This window comes from Lentinula edodes (assembly GCF_021015755.1).
Source record: "Lentinula edodes strain Le(Bin) 0899 ss11 chromosome Unknown C8R40scaffold_50, whole genome shotgun sequence".
Lineage (NCBI taxonomy): Eukaryota > Fungi > Basidiomycota > Agaricomycetes > Agaricales > Omphalotaceae > Lentinula > Lentinula edodes.
In genome coordinates this window covers 141,251-159,943 of record NW_025764356.1, presented here as the reverse complement: position 1 = coordinate 159,943, position 18,693 = coordinate 141,251, and the positions used below count along the sequence as shown (strand labels likewise).

The window sequence follows — 18,693 nt, the reverse complement described above, 5'->3', positions numbered from 1 at the left end:
GACGATTTTAAGAGCCATCTCAACCGAGTTGCTTGAGATCCTGGAACAACAAATATTGTATCAAAAATCACAAATTGTCACCACTTGAGACGCTAATTGATGACAGTGGTTGAAATTTGTGCTGATACTCAACGCCAATTCTTTTCTAATTGATGTAACAAATTTAATTCAGAGCATCTAGATGCAATAGTATACCAGTGTGAAGCTCAAATAGTCACTAAACTTGTTGAAAGTAATACGTTATAAATTATGCAAAATTGCTCTATCCTTAACATATCGACTTTCATGCTCTTGCACGCAATGTGCAAAGGACGGCAAAAAGTCAAAGTCAAGATGCCCAAGTCGAAAGTCCCACGGCAATGTTTGATCGGTTGGAGCAATATTTTTTGATGAATTCTGCCGCCATACTTCGACCCTCAATTAGTAAATGCCGTTCTTCATCTTTTCCTTTCAATCGCACCTCATCTCAGTGCTCGACAGGGCCCTATTTATTTGATTTCAAAGGCACCTAGTTGTGAGCTCAACTTCACAACCGGATAGTACGTCTCCGTTGAGCCGTCGTGTCGTTTCCATTTCCGAAAATCCAATTACATAGCACTCTAATTATGTATCCATTAGCACGCGGTTGGTTTCCCGTGGCAATTCTGGATTTTCCACAATAGATATAGGGTTTTCAAATCCATCTGCGAAATCAAATCCCACTCTGTATCCTTTCCTTTCTCCTGACCACTTCTGATACCCGCTCCTTGTCGTCCGCCATGGCGCAATCGGTCACAACAGTGTCTCCGGAGGTGACAATTGATAACACGCTGGGTGCTCTCTTTGTCGGATTTGCCATGGCTTGTTGTATCTATGGCATTCTCTTGAGTCAAATCTACACATATCTTGCCAATTATCCATTGGATAGACCGGTCTACAAGTTCATCGTTCGTCCTTGCGTTTTTCCCCTTAGGCTTGTTGAACTAAACAACTCCAATTTTGCAGGTCCTGTTAATCTTGTACGTGTATATCGTCCTGAAATTATTACATCGGAATCGACGTCGTCACAGAACTCTAGAAACAGTAGATCAAGCTCTTATTGGCCAAATTTATTATCATTATGGAATCTCGAACTTCTCGAATCCTCTTACGCTTATAGAGGGAGCTCAAACATGGTCCGTATTCGAGCATCACTGTATGCATAACACCAAAACGTCTGACTCAGAAATTTTCAGGTCATTCATTGTGAGTGATAGTATTCAACGAAGGGGACACATAACTGATGTGACAACAATATCCAATAGTTACAACAAACATTGGGGGTACGCGGAGTTCATTCCTTACGACAAAATACCTTACTCAACAACGTTCTAGTCTGTCGTGGGCACAATAGTCAAGATGTGAGCGCGCGTCGTTTTAGTCTTTCTTTTCATTTTGACCGGACCTTCTGTTATAGCTCCTTTGCACTGAGAGTATGGCGCTGTAAGTTTTCGTTCCTGCTTTCCAAGTAAAGGTATTCTGAGGTTCCATCAGTCAGTCAACGAAACTTCTGGATCACCGGCTTGATCGTGAGTGTCGATGATGAACAAGAAGGCCTGACAATACTGAAATACATCTAAGATGGTTCTTGCTATCGGTGGCTTGTCCTTGTCAATTGGTCAGTTATTCGATCGACATTTCTGACTTGCTTTACTGAATCGTACTTCAGTCTTCACTGTAAAATCGTGAGTTTGATCAGGATCCGAATCTTACACTCGGCTCAAAACTTTGTTTTTTGCAAGGTTTATGCTTCCAGATGTATTTTCGGTTGTGAGGTTGCGCGTGCGTACGGCGCATTTGGTCTTTTCGAAAATCATTTCTAACTCTTGGTACACAGGTCTTAGGAACTATCGCGCTTGGTGTCGGAGTCCTAACAGACATTGTCACTGCTCTTGCTCTGTGCTACTTCCTCAATAAACTGCGTACCGGTTATCGCCAGTAAGCATATGCTTTCTTTCCTTGGCTCCACAACTGACACTCGTCCTGCCATAGATCTGATTCTCTGGTCAGCAGTCTAATAAAATATGCAATTAACACGGGCGCTTTGACTAGGTAACGCGTTCACCCATCTTGATGGATTTAGAACAACTGACGGACTCCTGTTATCAGGTCTTTTCTTCTGCTTCTATCATGCTATAGAATATCAAACTGATGACATCGATCGCAGTGTCATCAGTGTTACTACGGTGGTTCTAGTGGGTTAATCCTTCCACCATATTGCTTACTGTGATTGCTGAATATGTGACCAGTACAATCTCATGCCCAGTAATCTCATCTTCATCGCGGTATTTTTCATTCTGAGCAAATGTATGTACTTCCCCCTTAATCTCGTCATTGGGCGCAGTCGAGACTGATGGTGTCGTTTTGAAGTGTATGCGATTTCTTTCATGGCAACGTAAGATCCTTGTGCTTCGCTGTGACAGACCCTCATACTTTCTGCCGTGTATCCAGACTGAACACCCGTCGCGTGGTTCGTGGAAGGGGAACAGATAAGCAAAACACAACTACAAACCGTACAAATATGTTTCACTTGGGAACGAGAGTACCGTCGATGGGACCCACCGACATGGATGGCTGGGAAACAGCTTACACGACAACTAGCGCCACGGTACGAACCTTTCGGGTCTGAGCAGAGAAGATGCTCAATTTTAAGCATCAGAAACAGGAAATTGATCAACACCGTTCGATACCGCTCAATACGTTTGCTCCCCAAAATACCAGCTTTGGAAAGTGCGTTCAGTTATTGTTTTCTGGTTCACACGACATTCCTAACAATCTTTCGGTTCATATGCGTGTCTAGATACTCAACTGAGGTTTGATCAAAATAATTTGAATGTAGGTATATGGATTATGTATATTAATAGTTGTTCGTTCTGGCCCGAAAACAACGCTCAGACGTTGTAACTTGTATTAGTTGTGCGTAGGGTAGCACATGCATTCGATTTCGATCGATATACCATCGAATCAAACGGATACCAACCAAATAGTGGGAGGGGGTTGGGCGGGTCAATTTTTACTTGAATTTTTGAACTGCCATATATTCACGACCCAACCGGTATATTTCTTCCTGCGATCGAGCCGCTATTAATTCCGCTTGTTCGCTCAACTTTTCATAGCGATGATCAAGCCCTTTAGAAGGTACGTCCGTCAAGATAGACATACGCCGGAGTTTGTTCTCGGTCAAAACTGTTTTCAACAATTACTATGGTAATTTAAGATATGCAAAATAAGACGGGATCTCTTGCCCACCTTGAACCACTGCAGTTGTTGTAGAAAAAATTAGATAGATGGATTCCTCATAATTAAACACAACTACTGTGAATTTCTGGGATTTTCTGTGAATTTCCTGCTGGTGTCGGGCAATGTCCGAGCAAAATTAAGGATATGCAACCGGTCGGCCTTAGCCCGGGTATGATTGCACTTTTTTCTTCTTATTTTCCTTGTCATGCTTCATCCACTAGGTCTATGCCCTTAAAAATTCATATTTAGGGCCTTTGGAATATTGTCTTGGACCTCTATGCATTTTTTAAGCCATATATCTTGCTCACCCTCTGTTCCTGGATGATTGATGGGAGCCATCAATGCAGTCTCGAAGGTATTCCTTCTGGTACTCAATGTTCAATCCACAAATGGATGAAATTATAGGCTAGATATGAGGTATAATATCCCATAATTATTTCAAAAAATCCCCAAAGTGCTAGAGCCAAGGGATGCTTATGAAAAAAGGCATTTTTGACGAGTTGCATATCTTTGCACAGTGCATATCCATAAATACCATAGTAGGGTACTTCACCCTCGATTCAGCCAGCAGACATGCATTCAGGATAGCACTTCTGTTCCTTCTAGTCGTAACGTTAACATGGAAATCCAACGGCTGAAAAATATCACTGGCCATGTTGTACTACCTACAGATCGCCTATCATCCTTGTGCTATTCTGCTCAAAGTATCGTGAGTTTGTCTCGTCTGAGAGGTGTAAAAAATCTTTCACAGTTTCAGCCCTGCAGCACTACCATTAAACACATCCTGATCTCCAGGATTAGCGCCGGAGTCGCTGTACTGCCAAAAGGTCGCGAAACTGAAGAAGGAAAATGTTGCCGTTAACTATTCTTCACTTGTACAGATAGCCTTGGATCAACTTACGACCAACCAGCCGGGATTGTACCGATGCTTGAGGCATAATGAGCTATGAAAAGTGGATTGTCATTCGCGAATAGGGCGCTATTTCCTGTGCAAGTCGTCCACCAATCGGTAGTTGTGTAAATGACTAAAAATACGACATAATATAGTCAGACGAGCAGGAAAAGATGGCTCGAATTAATGAACGGACTTGGGAATCTGTTTGATTACTCAGTTTGGAAAATTCAACATCGAGAAAAACCTATCAGCTTACCTGCCCGTTTGGGATTCATAGGTATTGGAGAAGTCCTGAATCCATGAGACCATAGCAGAGGTGCTAAGATCGTAACATTCATCGCCGCTTGGGTTATCTGGTAATTCAACAAGGATAAACACCGAAGGCCCAAGAGAATGTATCAAGGAAAGAAGCACTCACATTCAATATCCAGCATACCCGGCAGGGTGATACCATCAGCGGACCATCCGCCTGGTTGAGGAGCAGGTTAAGGGAGTCTTGAACAGAACACTAATGCACAGTACGAACCTCCATGAGCAAGGAAGTATGTTGCCTGAGTAGCACCAGAGCTAATGTCTGGGTGTGCAAAATGGTAGCCGCCCCTAATTAGACCAGCATCAGTAGCACCGATATAGTTATCGGAAAAATCAGGGTCCAGGAAGGCTGTAATAGTGTAAGTGGAATTCGAAAAAGATATGAAGTGTTTCTGACTGGTCCCCTCGGTGGCTTTTATAAAGACAAAACTGATCCCATTCGCGGCAACTGATGTCCAGTCAATAGTTCCCTGGAAGTGAGAGACATCAACACCCATTGGCCCGGAGATTTGCCTTTCATGAAGCTTCCGTATGGTACCTGCGAGGCAGGCGAGGGGAAGGGAAAAGAGGAGTAAAGACTTGAACATGGTTGGCGGCCCCTCAAAGGATGTACGTCTAGCCATCCCTTTATACAAGGGAAAGTATCTGTCAATGGAGCCTGGCCCATATGCTCAACATGAGCCATGCGCTTCTTGACCTCTGAATCATGCTGATTGATCTAACAACGTTTGCAAGAACATGGCTTCCTTTCTTTCGACAGCCCCACATGAGCAGACATCGACTCGTATGCATTTTCATAATCTATGACAGTATTAGATGCCATGTATGTTTACAACAAGGATGGTCATCTCTCCAAGATAAAAAAAATGTCATGGTTGTGTCCAATTTGATTGTTCTGAGAACAGAACAGCTTCGAAGGTCGGACCAATAACTGCAGGAGGATTTGTTTGAGCGTAGCACTGACGATAGTGACGGCAAAGTCAGAGTCTGTACTGGTCGTCGCCTTTCTTCGAGTCTCAGGGGGCTGATAGCTGGCGTCCACAGTACAGAAAGTTGAAGAACGATTTTAAGTTGGCCGACACGCACAAGCGCTGGTACAGCTTTTCCATTATTTTCAACCACCATCTTCGTAATCCTTCCTCAATTTGTTTTTCCTATGGCCCCAAATGTTGGCTTTCCTTTGCAACAATCTATAACAGCTTGTATCTATCAGAACCCAACCTCAAGACCTCCTCTAGAGATCGATTACGACGCGCTACAAATTTCACTTGGAACTATGCAGAGTACGACGCTGGACTCGCAAAAGTATCGGCGGCGATAGCAAAAATTCTGAAGACTGAGCCGTACGGAAGAACTAACTCGGCCCAGTTTCTGGCCGTGAGTTTCTGGCTATGGGGATGACTGTTCAATCATTTTCGTTGTACTTACATTCACTTTTTTTCAGGTATCTACTTCAATTGGCTCGTTCGAATTCAACAATCCACAGGCGATTCAAGTTTCAATCAAATCACATCGATGAATGCCCGGATTCCAAACGACCTTCTCCTGATTATCTGCTACTGTGTGCTGTGGGTCGAGGAGATGTGGACTTTGATGATGAGTTCATCAACGAGGCGTGGTCTGCACTGCTGGACGGACTCCTTGATATTTCTCAGGCTTGGTAAGATCTGCTGGTCAATGTATCTTGTCCACTGACGGAGGCCTAACACATATACAGGGAATCATTCGAACGGAAGCTGAAAGAGAAACGTACGTTGATCGCTTTTCGGACGTTTGAACACTTTGTAGTCAATGATTTTCATAGTCTCGACGTTGGGTAGCCACAGGATACTAGGAGATGTTACTAATTTCGCTCCTGTGGCAGAAGTGAGAACCGTCGAAATTCAGTGTTGAAATATCGACGACTCATTGTATTTGCAGAGAAACACTGCAGCGGCTATTGCCAAACGACGAACCGCCTCAATGGACGAATTTCTCAGGAGCCCATCGAAGTATAAATCCGTTCCAGGTGAGTATCATTCAATATATATGCAATTCTCGTTGACCGTTATAATTTTCAGCTTTATCGGTTTCATTCTCAAAGACCCGCAGCCGAAACCAAGCAGGTACACGACATGAAGAGCCCCATGTGCATGTCAAGTTGTGATCCCCAAACTGATTGATCAATGTCTCCTTCAATTCTGAGGGTGATCCATCTGCTTGTCCCGACGTCCTCACTATTCGTGTACCTCAACCAACGAGACCGCTGGACGTACTCCCTCAGGATCTAGACTCGACTCCGACTTGAACAACTGTGCTAGTGACGTTGAAGACGACGTCGCCTTTGACGCCGCACTGCACCTGCTCCTCAAATTCACTTTTAGACATTGCAATCTCTTAATCGAAGCCCGACTCAAGAAATTTCAGGCTTCCAGACATCTCACGGAACCTCCTCCACAGAACTATCCTCGTTATCTCTTAAACCTGTAACAATAATGCTTATCTACGTTGCACATAGTATTCAGCTGCACTTAGGGGTGACCGCGACACAGCCGCTCTATTTGTCTGCAATCATTGGATCCCGCGCTACTTTCCTCTGGTGATCAAGAGATCGTCTGCCGTATATTTTATCATTGGGTTGTCATGCATGTGATCACTGGTGGAATGTCAACCTATCGTGGTCATTATATGTATATGCAGGCAAAGGTGAAGTTCATCAAGGATAATAGTTCCAAGGTTTCTCCATCGTTCTACCATCGCGTTACCGACCTAGTTCCTGCCTGCCCTATGCCCTACGTACAACATAGAATACATAAATTCATGATTTCAGGTGGATCTTTGAGAAGACTGAGATAGAGTTCAATTAAAGAGAAGTTGGTACTATTCAATGTACTCAACAAAGAACTTGAATAAGGGAGGACCAATGCTTGTAGCAATGCAAGACGGCAGCGACCAAGTGATAACGCGCGCTGTTGTTCGTAGATCATTCATTATGTGCTAATTTCTTCCCCCAGCTCCCTTAGGTTCCAACGGATCATCAGGGTCAAAGGTTTTCTTGGATGTGAGCTTATCGGCCCATTTCACTTTTTGGCCTGTTGACTCCTTGGGCTCAGGCTTCGGAAGATTGGAGTTTACGCCACTCTGTTTCGAGGGAACAAATGCAAATTTATGAGCATGAATACGAATACGCAATCCACGCCCAGACATACCGGTATCATGAATGAAGTACGTGAATTGGGCAATACCTTCCATTTACTGATCAGAGCCATGATCACTCCTTGTGGGTTGACCAACCTCGCGTTGAGCTCCAGTTCATTATTTGCGTTCAAGGTCCAAGACATCTGCCCCTTGTTAGGCGTTGGTAGCTCCTTTCCAGGAAATTCTATGGTGCATCCGGCTTAGTCACCACTAGTTTCGAACAGGCGCCATTCGAGGTCTCGAAAAAAATTTTAAGATCATATGTCTGGTTTAAATGAATTTTACATGTTCATTATCCATTTAACGATCGTTGGCGGCAGTAGAGGAATGGCATAACACACTGCTGCCTGCATGTCTGTAGGTACATATCTGTAACCAGTCAATTTCCATCCACTTTCCCATTTTCTCCCTTATGACTCGTGGTCAGACAAAGAACAAGCAGCGCCAACTTGACAGGGCAGAAAGAGCTCGTAATGCCAAAGCCATCTGTGACCATTGTGATTATACATTTGACACATTAAAAGCAAACATGCCAAAAGCCATGGAGTCTGTTCTCCGGGAGACAATCATGATCCGCAGATGGGAGCATCGTGTACCCAGATGGATTTCAGTATATCGGGATGGTCTTGATGCAAAATATGCTCAGGCGCAAGTAGAGACTTTCAGCTCAAAGAAGTATAAATCTCATGGACGTATTCCCGAGTCCCTAGCAGTACAATTTGATACATCATGAACACAGAATCATAGATTGAACGAGTAATGTAGTGCAACACGTGATGTAAACCTAACCCTGATACTTCCTAATTAGGAAGGGCGCCATTTGGCTGGAACTTACTTCGTCAATTTTGACTTTGAGAAAAATCGCTCTTACAGTTTTGTTCCTCTATCTAATAGAAGCATTTCTGTAAGAGGGATAAGAAAAGGACTGGAAATTGAGTCAGCCAGTTCAGTTGTTCAAAACTGGTGGTGACTAAGCCGAATGCACCATACATCAAAATCTATAACGTCGCGCTTGTTGAACGCAGGATCGCCCACATATTGAATGTTCTGAATGTCGATTGTGTTTCCACCGGTACCTAGATCGGCTCGCTCGAGTATATACTCGATACCGTACTCTCGGATGGCTTCTGCTTCATCTTCGCCGGCTATCCGTCTAGCCTGAGAGTGGAATACGACTTTGGCTTTGATTGCGCTCGGAGTACGAACGTTGATGATCTGGGATATGAAAGAGTGGGTTAACACTTGACATAGCTTGAGATGCACCAGATACTCACTGCAGAATGAGGTATAGTAGCACCCAGCGTCACGGTAGTGACAAAGTCAAGGATGAAGAAAATGTACGCAAGGAGCACGATCATTAGTAGTGACTGGGTTCGATATGCTGGCGGAAATGGAAGTTTACTGTTCGAGGATAAATTAGAAGGAGAAAAATCGAAGATGGGCTTACAGGTTGTTGGATAACGCAATGGATTCGGCCTTGGACCAGCCAGAGGCAGATTTTAAAGAGGTATGGGAAAAGAAGTTTGTCGTTACAGCACGAAGTTTACCGACGGCTGCTGAGGGATTTTTGCGTTGAAGATTCTATTCCCTCCGAACGCTTGCAGACGCCTAGTAACCGGCCCGTGTTTCCAAATTTTTCTTCGGAAAGGAAAGGAAAGCACCGACACGGTCCCATTGAGGGACAGCCGGATAAGACAAGTGTTCGCTCAACCGAGCTCAATGTGGAGAAAGTGAAGCATTGTTGAGTGCTCTATGTTAGTGGATGAGGTTTTGCCTGGGACACAGCTACTCTCGGGTAGGAAAATTATAGGTCTTCTGAAACTGCCGCGTCGAGAACTCTGCCGGAACCGATCATGCCAATATCTAGTGCCTCCTAGTGCCTCCTCCGAGCCAGGAAGTCTCTGGAAGTCTCTCATCACGGAACTCACTACTTCAACCCTTCGTGATGACAAAGGAACAGGCACCATACCTTCGAATAAAAGGACCATAACTATGAGACCCCAGTTTCTACCGGAAGGATTGAACCATATACGTGAGTAAATTTTGCTGTTCACGATTATGGAGCAGTGATCTACAGCAATGAGTCGGCGTCGCCTCCGATATTATCACGTTTACAAGCGGTCGAAGAAGAACAAGAAGAAGAAGAAAGCGAGATCGGCAGTACAGTGAGGTATGAAATTAAAGCCAGGCTGACAAAGATAGCCATGGATGGCTCCACGTAAATCCAACTACTTCAGACCCCTTTACAGATCCCAAACCCAAGATAAAGAACAAATAGTCTGTCACTTCCTCGTCACTAGTTATTCCTCTGTCGTCTCCGGGGCTTTCCATTCCAGGATTCCTCAAGACTGGGGAGCCTAATAGGCTTCGTGGAGGAGACAATTACACTGCAGGATTGTCACCGTCATCAGCGGATATCGCCGTAGATTCCGAACCTCCCTTCAATCCATACGTCCTTTATACCTACCACTCTCATCACAATTCTTCCCCGCGTACATCTCCGTATTTCCTTCTAAACCCTCCCGTAAGGTCTCTGACAAAATTTACCTCTTTGCCTTCTCCGTCTGGTCCTCCGAATCTTCCGGCGATTACAGTGACACCTATAGCGTCGCCTGGGGAATCAATAGACTCGTATCACAACCTGCTTGACCCTCCCTTGCTAGAAGTTAGACAGTGCCGGAGAATACAGAGGAGAGGTGTCATCAGAAAGTTTAGTTGACTACGTCGATTATTCGCGGCGCATCAGCTCGGTACGTTATGAGAGTTCAATGAATTAGTACATGTATAGATAAAAACATTAACAAATGGAGGATGTCGAGGTGAAGGAGAATGTCAGTTAAATTGTAAGTTACATGCGATTGTAGGCCACTGCACAGCATGGCAAAACTCGGCTGGTTGTTTTGGTTGTATAGAATGAGAAATGATATATGATAAGAATTGACTACTGGCATAATTAATTATTAGATCTGGAATAAATCACAGCAGAAGCAGAACCTGACTGACATTGGGCCCAATCTATCTCATTGAGATTGGAATGTTCAAGTACAGGTACTCCATTGTTGAACATACCATCATAAATGTAAATTACATTTTCACTGCTAACAATACGAGATATGAAATGTTCCCTCATTGGAATATAATAAATGACACCCTTGAGTACATACATAAAGTCTTCATTATTATATCTCAAATGAACAATATTGTCAATGATCAGGTGTGGTCTTCCATCACAGGCAAAAGCTAGAACATTAGGTGCACATTCAATATGAAAGAATTTTCTCAAAGAGCCATGGCAAGAATCACATAGTAGGTTAGATGAGGCAGGACTATTTACACTAATCCATTCATTAGTAGAAGTTGGTAAGACTAGACGATGGTCCTCTAGTAAACTGTGCTTCAAATTATGAGGGCGGCGCTTTGACAAATGACCTTGTTCACATTGAAGCTTGGTAGTCATGAAAGAACTTTTCATTTTCAACATTTCCTCAAGAATAGTAATGCAGGAGCAAAAGCCTGTCAAGCTGAACTCTCTGGGTCTTCTTGAATTGAGTAAAGACCTTAAGCTATCACGTACTGATTCAAGTGTATGTTTACCCTGTCTATATTCAGAGAAACCTTTGATTAATTGAGGTAAGTTGGTATATTCATCTCCAGTAATATTTGTCTCCATCCAAATATGTAGGAGAATTGTTACAACAGAGTCAAAAGCACAGCTATTATTTGACCATAACAAACTTATTGGAAGGTTAGCCAACTGTGTTGGATTTGCAAAATCGGAGTTGATTATATTCTTTTTGCTTCGTCTTAGTGAAGCTTGCCTACCTGCTGATGAGCGACGTAATTTATTGCTGGGTGATATTTTGCGGTGATTTGTATTTTGCTTCTTGACAGCTGAAGGCAGTGGAATTTCAGAGGAACAATATAAATCAGACACTTTTCTCTTCTTGCTGTTTACTACAGATGTAATGTTGAGTGGTGTAATTTGTGGAGGAGGTGCAAGAGAACAGGTAGTATCATCACCAATATTAGATTTTTTATTCTGCTTCATAAGTTTTTGCATAGCCTTTTTATAAATTTTAGACCAAGACAGTGGCTTTTCTGATTGTTGTACATATGGATCTTTGGCAGACCAACTCACAGCAGAATGGACTTGGCTTGGAACATAGGTTGTGCCTTTCCAAGCTAAAAAACTCTCAATCAATAAATTTCTTGTGATACCTACTACTGATGGGTCTAATGCACCTTCATATCTCAGACAGGTTATCTCATTTAACATTTCTAATTCTCTATATTCTTTTCGTAATGGACCACTTGCACCACCAGTAATTAGTCTTGAGTCAAAACCTTGGAGAATAACAGTTGAAGCAGCAGTCCTACTTCTAGACAAAGCAGTATATATTGCATGATGATCATTCAAGGTATTGAGATCAGTTGCATTAGGATTTAGACCTTGTCCTTGTGATGCATATGCTGTCATAGAAAATCCAGGAAGTATATCAACCTGATTCCTTGTGACAGATATTTTGACATCATTTTTTAGTGTAACAATCCCTTTGGTTTTGCGTCTAGTCAAAGGTACAACATTGGGAGGTAAACCAGGCACATGAATCGGTGTTGGAGGATTATCCAAAAGAACAAAAAGTACATCCAATATACATTGACCAAATGCACCTGTGCTTTCATGCCATGCATATACAGTACCTCTTTGACCTTTTGTAATTGAAAGTTCAGTTGCAATATTATGTCGAATAATAATTGGTAAACCTATACATAGTGATAACACAGGGGGTGCATGAGTTTCATGAGCACAGGTTGGCAACTCCCAAAGGTGATGTTGGAGTTCTTTTGATATGGATGACTTGACTTGTTTCTTATTTTTGGATTTAACATTCATAGGTTGATCTGCATTACTAGATGCAAGATCATCACTATAAAAATGAGTAAGGATCTGATTTGTATCTGCAGCAAAACGTAAGCAACCTAGTCTATTTATCTCATCTTTATGTTTATTTTCACCTACAATAATAGCTGCATCACGCCAAGGACTTTTTCCTACAAAAGGTCTACCAGGAGATTTGGAGGAAACCAATGTATTCAGAAAACCTATGTCCTCTTTAGTACAAGATTTGTATCGCATATTATCCAATGCCAATCTAAAGCTAATATCAGCCTTTGACAACCCTGTATTTCTCATATTTTTGCGCAAAATTACAACATGAGTTACATTATGCCAAAGTGATTTGCCCATTGCAGCACATTGTCCATTGTATTTATTTGCATCAGTGGGCCTCCTATATGAATATAAGGATACAGATTCTCCACCTACAGGTGGTAGTTGAGCAAAGTCACCTGCAAAGATCATATTCATACCTCCAAAAGCTATATCATGTTTATTCTTAGCTTCACATAATTGCACTGATATGCGATACAGATCTGAGCAACTAAGCATGGATACTTCATCTAATATCATATACTGGATATGCTCTAACCTTGCACAAACCTGAGCCATAGTGCCTCTTCCAACTTCTTCAACTTTGTTATTTAACCCTAAAAGGAAATGATAAGTAGAACCACCCAACAATGCAGCTGCATTTCCAGTAGGTGCTGAAGTAACAATGGCAAAAGAACTGTTATGATCAGCAAAAAATTGCAACACTGCTTTGATAACTTGTGATTTTCCAGTACCCCCCATGCCTCCAATATATATATAGAGGTTCTGATACCAAACCAGCAGAATGTTGTGCTATGATTCTGAAAGCCCGCTCCTGCTCATTATTGAGCTTATGACATTTAATTATATTCAAAGTCAGCTCTTTGACACTTCCATAGTCTATTCCCAATTTATCAAAATAATGCTTGTCGCAAATTTCCACAATATTGGGCCTATATTTTCCAGGATCATTCAGTTTTTCATTGTTGTCAGAAGGAGGTAATCCCCTGTCTTTGTCTCGAGTTGCCAATACTTGGTCTCTCATACCTTTTAGAATGAGATCCCAGTGCTGAGGTTTCTCTTTGGGCAATAGTTCAGGGGGACATATGGTAATGGACTTTGATTGTACACTACCAGTTAATGGTGTAACCCAACCAATATTAAATAACATATCTTTCATCACCCTCATAGCAGATTCTCTTTTGAGAAAGAAATTACCTTTTTTGTCCTCAGTATATTGATCATAATTGTGACCAATATCCTCTATATCAGATGAATTCATATCTGAATGAGAGCCATCCAGTTTATTTACCATATCTGCATGTAATTGAATAGGAATGGATGAAGGAAGCTTAGTAATATCAAGCTTTCCTGACTTCAATTGAGCACGAAAATCATCACGTGCATCCAAGCATTCAAATCGGATATTCATATTTTTCATATACAATTGACTTTGTTCACAAAAATTATAAGCTTCAAAGGCTTCATGCCAGGACTGGTCTTTTTTCTTCAAGTCTTCTCCTGTCCTCCAAGGGCAGAATAAGGTTAACATTGTACAACAATAGTACTCTCTATCATCTTTATTGGGACGAGGAAGTGCTCCTATAAAGTTTGGTACAGTTATAGATGAGTTGCGTCTAGTAGAAATGACATGTGTTTCAACCAAAGGATGACCAGCTAAAAATGGTAGACCCTTTGTGGATTTTGCAGATTTAGAATGCTTTAATTCAGTTTCAGGATCAGATAACACTTCATCCTTACTTTTACGTTTTGCTACCTTGTAGAAAGAACAGACCCAGTTATATAAATTATAGTTGACATGCTGCACAGGACGATGAGTATAGTCTAATGAAGAGGATAGTCCAACAATTTTATCCCAGCGTTTTGTAAGAATGAGTTTTGGCTCTGAAGTTGAATCATTCTCACCAAAGAAAGATCTAGCTGTTGAAACATATGTTTTCCAGTAGAAAGGAATAAAATTATGACTAGTGTAATGGTCAGGATTTTTCAGTAAGTATAAGCTGATCATTGGACTTCCCAGCTCAAGTTTTGTGGATAATAAGTTCACAATGCGACTGATAAGGCGCCTAGATTTTTCCTTTGTACTAAAAGAACCATCAATGATCTCAGTACTTTTATCGAATATGGTCTTGATACTATCAAATACGACATGTGTTTTCAAGCCTGTCTTTGTAATATAATCAGCAATATATATTACTGCAGACTTGATAGCTGTCCCAGACAAAATAGATGTTACATCTGTATTGCCTCGCACCAAATATGTTAAGCCAGGAGAGATATCATTCAACCATTCTTCCAATTTCTTGAGATCAATATGGCCATTATCAGGGTCTACAGAAGTTTTTTGGAAACACTCTCTTGGAAATCTAGCTTTGCATTTCTTATATGCATTATTTAGACATGAAGTCTCAAATTTATCCTGGTTAAGTACAGAACCATCAGGAGAGATACCTCGAAAACAATCATGAACATTTGATTTCAAAAGTAAATCATCAACAGTACATTTGAACTCTTCAAACCAATGTTGAAAATTGCTACATTTGTGGCAGTCAGTAAAACCACAATCACAATATGGGGGTGGAGGGGTAGGCAAAGTCCTCTCAGGTGATATATAATTTATATTGGACTTAGATTGCAAAGCAACAGTTTCCTTCACATAAGCATGTGAACCAGTTAAAAATTCACCTATTCTAACACTTTCCAGGAAAGAAATCAACTGTGATTGAAATGAAGAGGCAGGATCTAAAATTTTGTCACGTATTTCTTGAGGAGACAATAATTTTCTATTGAATATTAAGCCATGTAAATGAAGAGCAAGGCGGCCTTGTTGTTCTACAGTACAGTAGTAGCCACTTGTGGGGCCAAAAAGGCCACCTTCTGAGCTTTCAATATCTACAACATGCTTGAGAAATAAATTGACCAGTAAATGGAAAAATCGAGCACCAGCAACTGGATTGTTGCTAATCAAAAGTCGACATTCTGAGGAAGTCCTCAAAGGGACATCAAACTTTTCCTTAGTATCTGCATAATAGATGCAAATAGGATGTTTGAAATCACAAGGAGACACAGTAATATACCAGCTGGGGCCACCAATATGATTAATCAAAGACCAAATTTCAGACTGCATATTTTTCTTTGAACTAATTGAACCTTGTTGTCATGCCTTGCCTGATTTTGCTTCCTTACCTATCATATTCCTCCTTACTACCTCCCTATATCTCCCCACTGTATACCCAGAGCTCCCCTTGTCCGCTTTTACCATTATGTAATATGCCACATGGCTGTCACATGTATAGTATTTAGGCTGGGGACTCCCCTTGGAGCTCCCCAGCGTGTTATTGTCAAATCTTATCTGGAAACTCTTCCAACCTGGCTTGGTCCCTGTTAGTACAGTCTACTTGTACTTGCTAACAGGGCCTGACACGTCTCACCTGTCATACATTTCCTCTTTATCTGTTTCCCTCAACTCTGTTTCCTTCACCTCTGTTTCTCTTCTCTGTCTCACCTCTCTGAACACCTCTCTCAACTTCCTGAGCCTCTCCTACGACTTACAGTCTACGTCGAGGCTCCACACCCCCAACCACCTCCATCCTCACCAACTACACCTCCTTCCCCCACTCCAGGACCTTTGGCTAGGTCCACCCAAGCTCCGCAACCACCACTGGTCAGGCTCCCTACACCAGTAGCGGCACTTATCCCACCTCCCCTTGTACGGCCTAGGCAGCTGTCCTGCTTGCTTAGGCCCAGTCCAGATAGGACGAGAGCAGGCCTTTTGTGCCAGGCCTCACACTTGTGTCTTGGCACCAGCATGACTCAAATCACCTAATAGCCTAAAACATTGAATTTCTGAATCATTGGCTGGCTTGACATGCTCACCATTGGCCATACGGGTTGCAATATTTTGTAAAACAGACTTATCAATAGACAAAAATCGATTACTAACTTCATCAAATTTATTAGACTCAGCAAGAAGGTAGGACTGTGAACTGCTGGCTTTGACTTGTTGATGATTGAAAGCAATTAATGGGAAATTTGGATCAAGCTGGAAACACTTGTCATGATATAAGAGTAAAAAGTTGAGATGAGAAGATTCTGAAAATGATTTAATATTTGAAGTACCAATGCCTCCAAGTCCAAAGGGAAAAAGCCAAGGAAACATTTTTGGATACAATTGAGGATTATTCCACAGACTTTCAGGATTTTCAGCATGTAATGTGCGCATAAATTTGCCTTCATTATCAAGATGCATAGCTGCAATACCAATCATTTGGTCCCTTGTCATATTTTTTATTGAAGGACCAACTATTCCATGAACAGTGAAGACACAAGTACCTTCCTCAGTACCATCATCATTCAAATCATCATGTACACTAACACCTTCAGCATTTCTATTAGAACCTTTCTGGAAATATTCAATGGCAACAATTGGAACATTATCAGCATAGCTATCCAGATTAGCTGATGAAAATACAACATCATTATAGTCAAAATGATTGAGTATCAAGACTTGGAGTGCCTTGGCAACAACATTGCGGCGCACAAGCAATAGAGCACAGGCATAATCATCTTGGGTTGGCTTTGTAGAACCTGAAAACATGACAGCTAGTACCTCCTCAATTTCTTCTCTGGGGGGAGGTAAAGTGTCATATATTTTGGGAATGGGATTCTCAAATGCTATGACATTGGACACCAATTTGGAATAATTAGTAGAACCTTTTTGAACTCTGACAAAACATTTAGTATGACGGACTCTTGCAATCAACATTTTTTCATAGAAAGTCAAGTTTTTAAGTTCATCTGGAATATCACCCAACCAAAGACCTTTACATAATGCTAGCTTGGGTACATTTCCAGACCTCAAAGAAGAACGACAATTATTGCAAATTCTATCACCAGCTGATTTGTCTAATACTGGACCTTTAATATCAGAAATTGGCTCATTTGGAGAATCTCTGAAAGCCCGGGTAACAGATTGAGCTTCTAGTAGATGCAGGTAATTCTTCATATTCTTGAGAGCTGAAAGATCAGTGCACAAAGTAAGCTGCCCACATACAGCACAACCTGCCTCTTCAAAATGTACAGCAGTGCTAGACTTACACCATTTATCAATAACACCAGCCATATGAGACCTGGAAATAGGAGGAGGTGGAAATTTGAAAGTGAGTTTGTCATTCATTTTAGGGGGTGCAGTATTTGTTTTTTGAATAGGACAAGTAAAAGTAAATGGTTCAATAATCAAAGTAGATGCCAGTCCACCTTTTAATTTATTGGGAGGCCTACCCCCACCAAAGTTTCTTTGCATGGGCTGAGAATTTATATACTCAATTTCAAGGAAGTGATACTGAACCATGAAAGTTACAATGAAGTAACAATAAGATATAAAGGCCACATTCAAAACACATAAGACCACTAAGGCTACTGTAAAAGGACACTGGACTATGAGAGTCACAGTAATGCAACACTGAACCATTGAGGTCACAGTAAAAGGACACTGAACCATAGAGGTCACAGTAAAGGAACACTGAACCAGAAAGGTTACAGTAAGGACCATGAGAGATTCATTGTAGATATTGTAGGGACACATTTCAAGATAAGGAATAATACAGACAACAAACCAGATAATTGCAAAATGAATTACATGTAACAAAAATGAGATTGAAAGAAGACCAGTGTGATGATTGAGCTACAATATATGGTAGTTAGTCAAAAGTTGGACAATATTTGAAAAAAAACTAACTGAGTAATGCAACAGTATCACTAACATCATGGACTAACAATATGGAGGAAATTAAACAATGGATCAAGTAAAAATACGGGCAAACGCACCAATGAGATAACCCACAGGTCTGATAAAAAAACAGTAATTTTGTTGATCAATGGATAGAGGGCCATAACGTTATATCTCACTGCTATAATAATAATGCAATTGTAAGACCTGGGTCAAAATAGGTCTTAGGGTAGGTTTTGGTATGTGGAGGTTTATGTTGTAGCGTGCTAGGAGCAGGCTGGAGCTCGAAGGGAGCTACGAGAACCGCGACCGAGGACGGGAATGACCTAGTAGTGGTTGGAACGACGAGATGGTGACCCTTGAGGGGTTCCT

The 18,693-nt window shown here is 41.6% G+C and overlaps 9 protein-coding genes across 9 annotated transcripts; 4 read left to right on the top strand and 5 right to left on the bottom strand.

Moving 5' to 3' along the window:
• Positions 1-287: 287 nt before the first annotated feature.
• Positions 288-3,240, top strand: C8R40DRAFT_1128707 (uncharacterized protein). Its single transcript, XM_046229109.1, has 19 exons — positions 288-926; positions 985-998; positions 1,050-1,154; positions 1,215-1,224; positions 1,284-1,301; positions 1,354-1,379; positions 1,436-1,461; positions 1,513-1,547; positions 1,600-1,636; positions 1,688-1,703; positions 1,761-1,800; positions 1,856-1,956; positions 2,011-2,070; positions 2,186-2,213; positions 2,268-2,325; positions 2,389-2,413; positions 2,470-2,626; positions 2,678-2,748; positions 2,819-3,240. The coding sequence occupies exons 1-19, from the start codon at positions 759-761 to the stop codon at positions 2,835-2,837; spliced, it is 1,014 nt and encodes a 337-aa protein (XP_046080993.1). The 5' UTR covers positions 288-758; the 3' UTR covers positions 2,838-3,240.
• Positions 3,241-3,647: 407 nt separating this feature from the next.
• Positions 3,648-5,541, bottom strand: C8R40DRAFT_1128696 (N,O-diacetylmuramidase). Its single transcript, XM_046229108.1, has 8 exons — positions 4,863-5,541; positions 4,680-4,814; positions 4,572-4,622; positions 4,410-4,506; positions 4,347-4,354; positions 4,160-4,283; positions 4,008-4,094; positions 3,648-3,953 (listed from the first exon to the last, which is right to left on the bottom strand). Exons 1-8 carry the CDS (start codon positions 5,086-5,088, stop codon positions 3,938-3,940), a joined length of 744 nt encoding a protein of 247 aa, XP_046080992.1. The 5' UTR covers positions 5,089-5,541; the 3' UTR covers positions 3,648-3,937.
• An 80-nt stretch (positions 5,542-5,621) lies between these two features.
• Positions 5,622-6,752, top strand: C8R40DRAFT_1240754 (uncharacterized protein; the record flags this gene model as incomplete). The annotated part of the gene is made up of 8 exons (XM_046233528.1): positions 5,622-5,770; positions 5,834-5,842; positions 5,910-6,125; positions 6,183-6,214; positions 6,270-6,331; positions 6,386-6,473; positions 6,526-6,593; positions 6,651-6,752. The coding sequence occupies 8 exons, from the start codon at positions 5,622-5,624 to the stop codon at positions 6,750-6,752; spliced, it is 726 nt and encodes a 241-aa protein (XP_046080991.1).
• Positions 6,753-7,946: 1,194 nt separating this feature from the next.
• C8R40DRAFT_1258671 (uncharacterized protein) lies at positions 7,947-8,375 on the top strand (the record flags this gene model as incomplete). Its single annotated transcript, XM_046233798.1, has 1 exon — positions 7,947-8,375. The coding sequence occupies exon 1, from the start codon at positions 8,055-8,057 to the stop codon at positions 8,373-8,375; it is 321 nt and encodes a 106-aa protein (XP_046080990.1). The 5' UTR covers positions 7,947-8,054.
• On the bottom strand, positions 8,364-9,112 carry C8R40DRAFT_1128684 (uncharacterized protein). The gene is made up of 2 exons (XM_046229107.1): positions 8,917-9,112; positions 8,364-8,857 (listed from the first exon to the last, which is right to left on the bottom strand). The coding sequence occupies exons 1-2, from the start codon at positions 8,998-9,000 to the stop codon at positions 8,597-8,599; spliced, it is 345 nt and encodes a 114-aa protein (XP_046080989.1). The 5' UTR covers positions 9,001-9,112; the 3' UTR covers positions 8,364-8,596.
• Positions 9,113-9,721: 609 nt separating this feature from the next.
• C8R40DRAFT_1073696 (uncharacterized protein) lies at positions 9,722-10,669 on the top strand (the record flags this gene model as incomplete). Its single annotated transcript, XM_046226615.1, is given in 6 exon segments — positions 9,722-9,807; positions 9,892-9,923; positions 9,943-10,166; positions 10,306-10,392; positions 10,453-10,473; positions 10,607-10,669. The coding sequence occupies 6 exon segments, from the start codon at positions 9,722-9,724 to the stop codon at positions 10,667-10,669; spliced, it is 513 nt and encodes a 170-aa protein (XP_046080988.1).
• A 1,147-nt stretch (positions 10,670-11,816) lies between these two features.
• Positions 11,817-13,004, bottom strand: C8R40DRAFT_992659 (uncharacterized protein; the record flags this gene model as incomplete). The annotated part of the gene is made up of 1 exon (XM_046236739.1): positions 11,817-13,004. A coding segment is annotated over one exon (1,188 nt), but the record flags the coding sequence as incomplete, so codon positions are not given.
• Positions 13,005-13,935: 931 nt separating this feature from the next.
• C8R40DRAFT_1017221 (uncharacterized protein) lies at positions 13,936-14,661 on the bottom strand (the record flags this gene model as incomplete). The annotated part of the gene is made up of 2 exons (XM_046222944.1): positions 13,936-14,417; positions 14,499-14,661. Coding segments are annotated over 2 exons (645 nt in total), but the record flags the coding sequence as incomplete, so codon positions are not given.
• A 1,716-nt stretch (positions 14,662-16,377) lies between these two features.
• On the bottom strand, positions 16,378-17,358 carry C8R40DRAFT_1058281 (uncharacterized protein; the record flags this gene model as incomplete). The annotated part of the gene is made up of 1 exon (XM_046225197.1): positions 16,378-17,358. The coding sequence occupies one exon, from the start codon at positions 17,356-17,358 to the stop codon at positions 16,378-16,380; it is 981 nt and encodes a 326-aa protein (XP_046080985.1).
• Positions 17,359-18,693: the final 1,335 nt, after the last annotated feature.

Bases quoted from the DNA above. Each gene is read 5' to 3' on its own strand.
- C8R40DRAFT_1128696 (XM_046229108.1), bottom strand. From the start codon at position 5,088: ATGGCTAGACGTACATCCTTTGAGGGGCCGCCAACCATGTTCAAGTCT. The intron at 4,507-4,571 runs GTGAGTGCTTCT...TTGAATTACCAG, and splicing joins GGGTATGCTGGATATTGAAT to ATAACCCAAGCGGCGATGAA. The intron at 4,095-4,159 runs GTAAGTTGATCC...TTCCTTCTTCAG, and splicing joins ACAATCCCGGCTGGTTGGTC to TTTCGCGACCTTTTGGCAGT.
- C8R40DRAFT_1128707 (XM_046229109.1), top strand. From the start codon at position 759: ATGGCGCAATCGGTCACAACAGTGTCTCCGGAGGTGACAATTGATAAC. The intron at 2,326-2,388 runs GTATGTACTTCC...GTCGTTTTGAAG, and splicing joins ATTTTTCATTCTGAGCAAAT to TGTATGCGATTTCTTTCATG. The intron at 2,627-2,677 runs GTACGAACCTTT...TTTAAGCATCAG, and splicing joins ACACGACAACTAGCGCCACG to AAACAGGAAATTGATCAACA.
- C8R40DRAFT_1128684 (XM_046229107.1), bottom strand. From the start codon at position 9,000: ATGATCGTGCTCCTTGCGTACATTTTCTTCATCCTTGACTTTGTCACT. The intron at 8,858-8,916 runs GTGAGTATCTGG...TTCATATCCCAG, and splicing joins CTACTATACCTCATTCTGCA to ATCATCAACGTTCGTACTCC.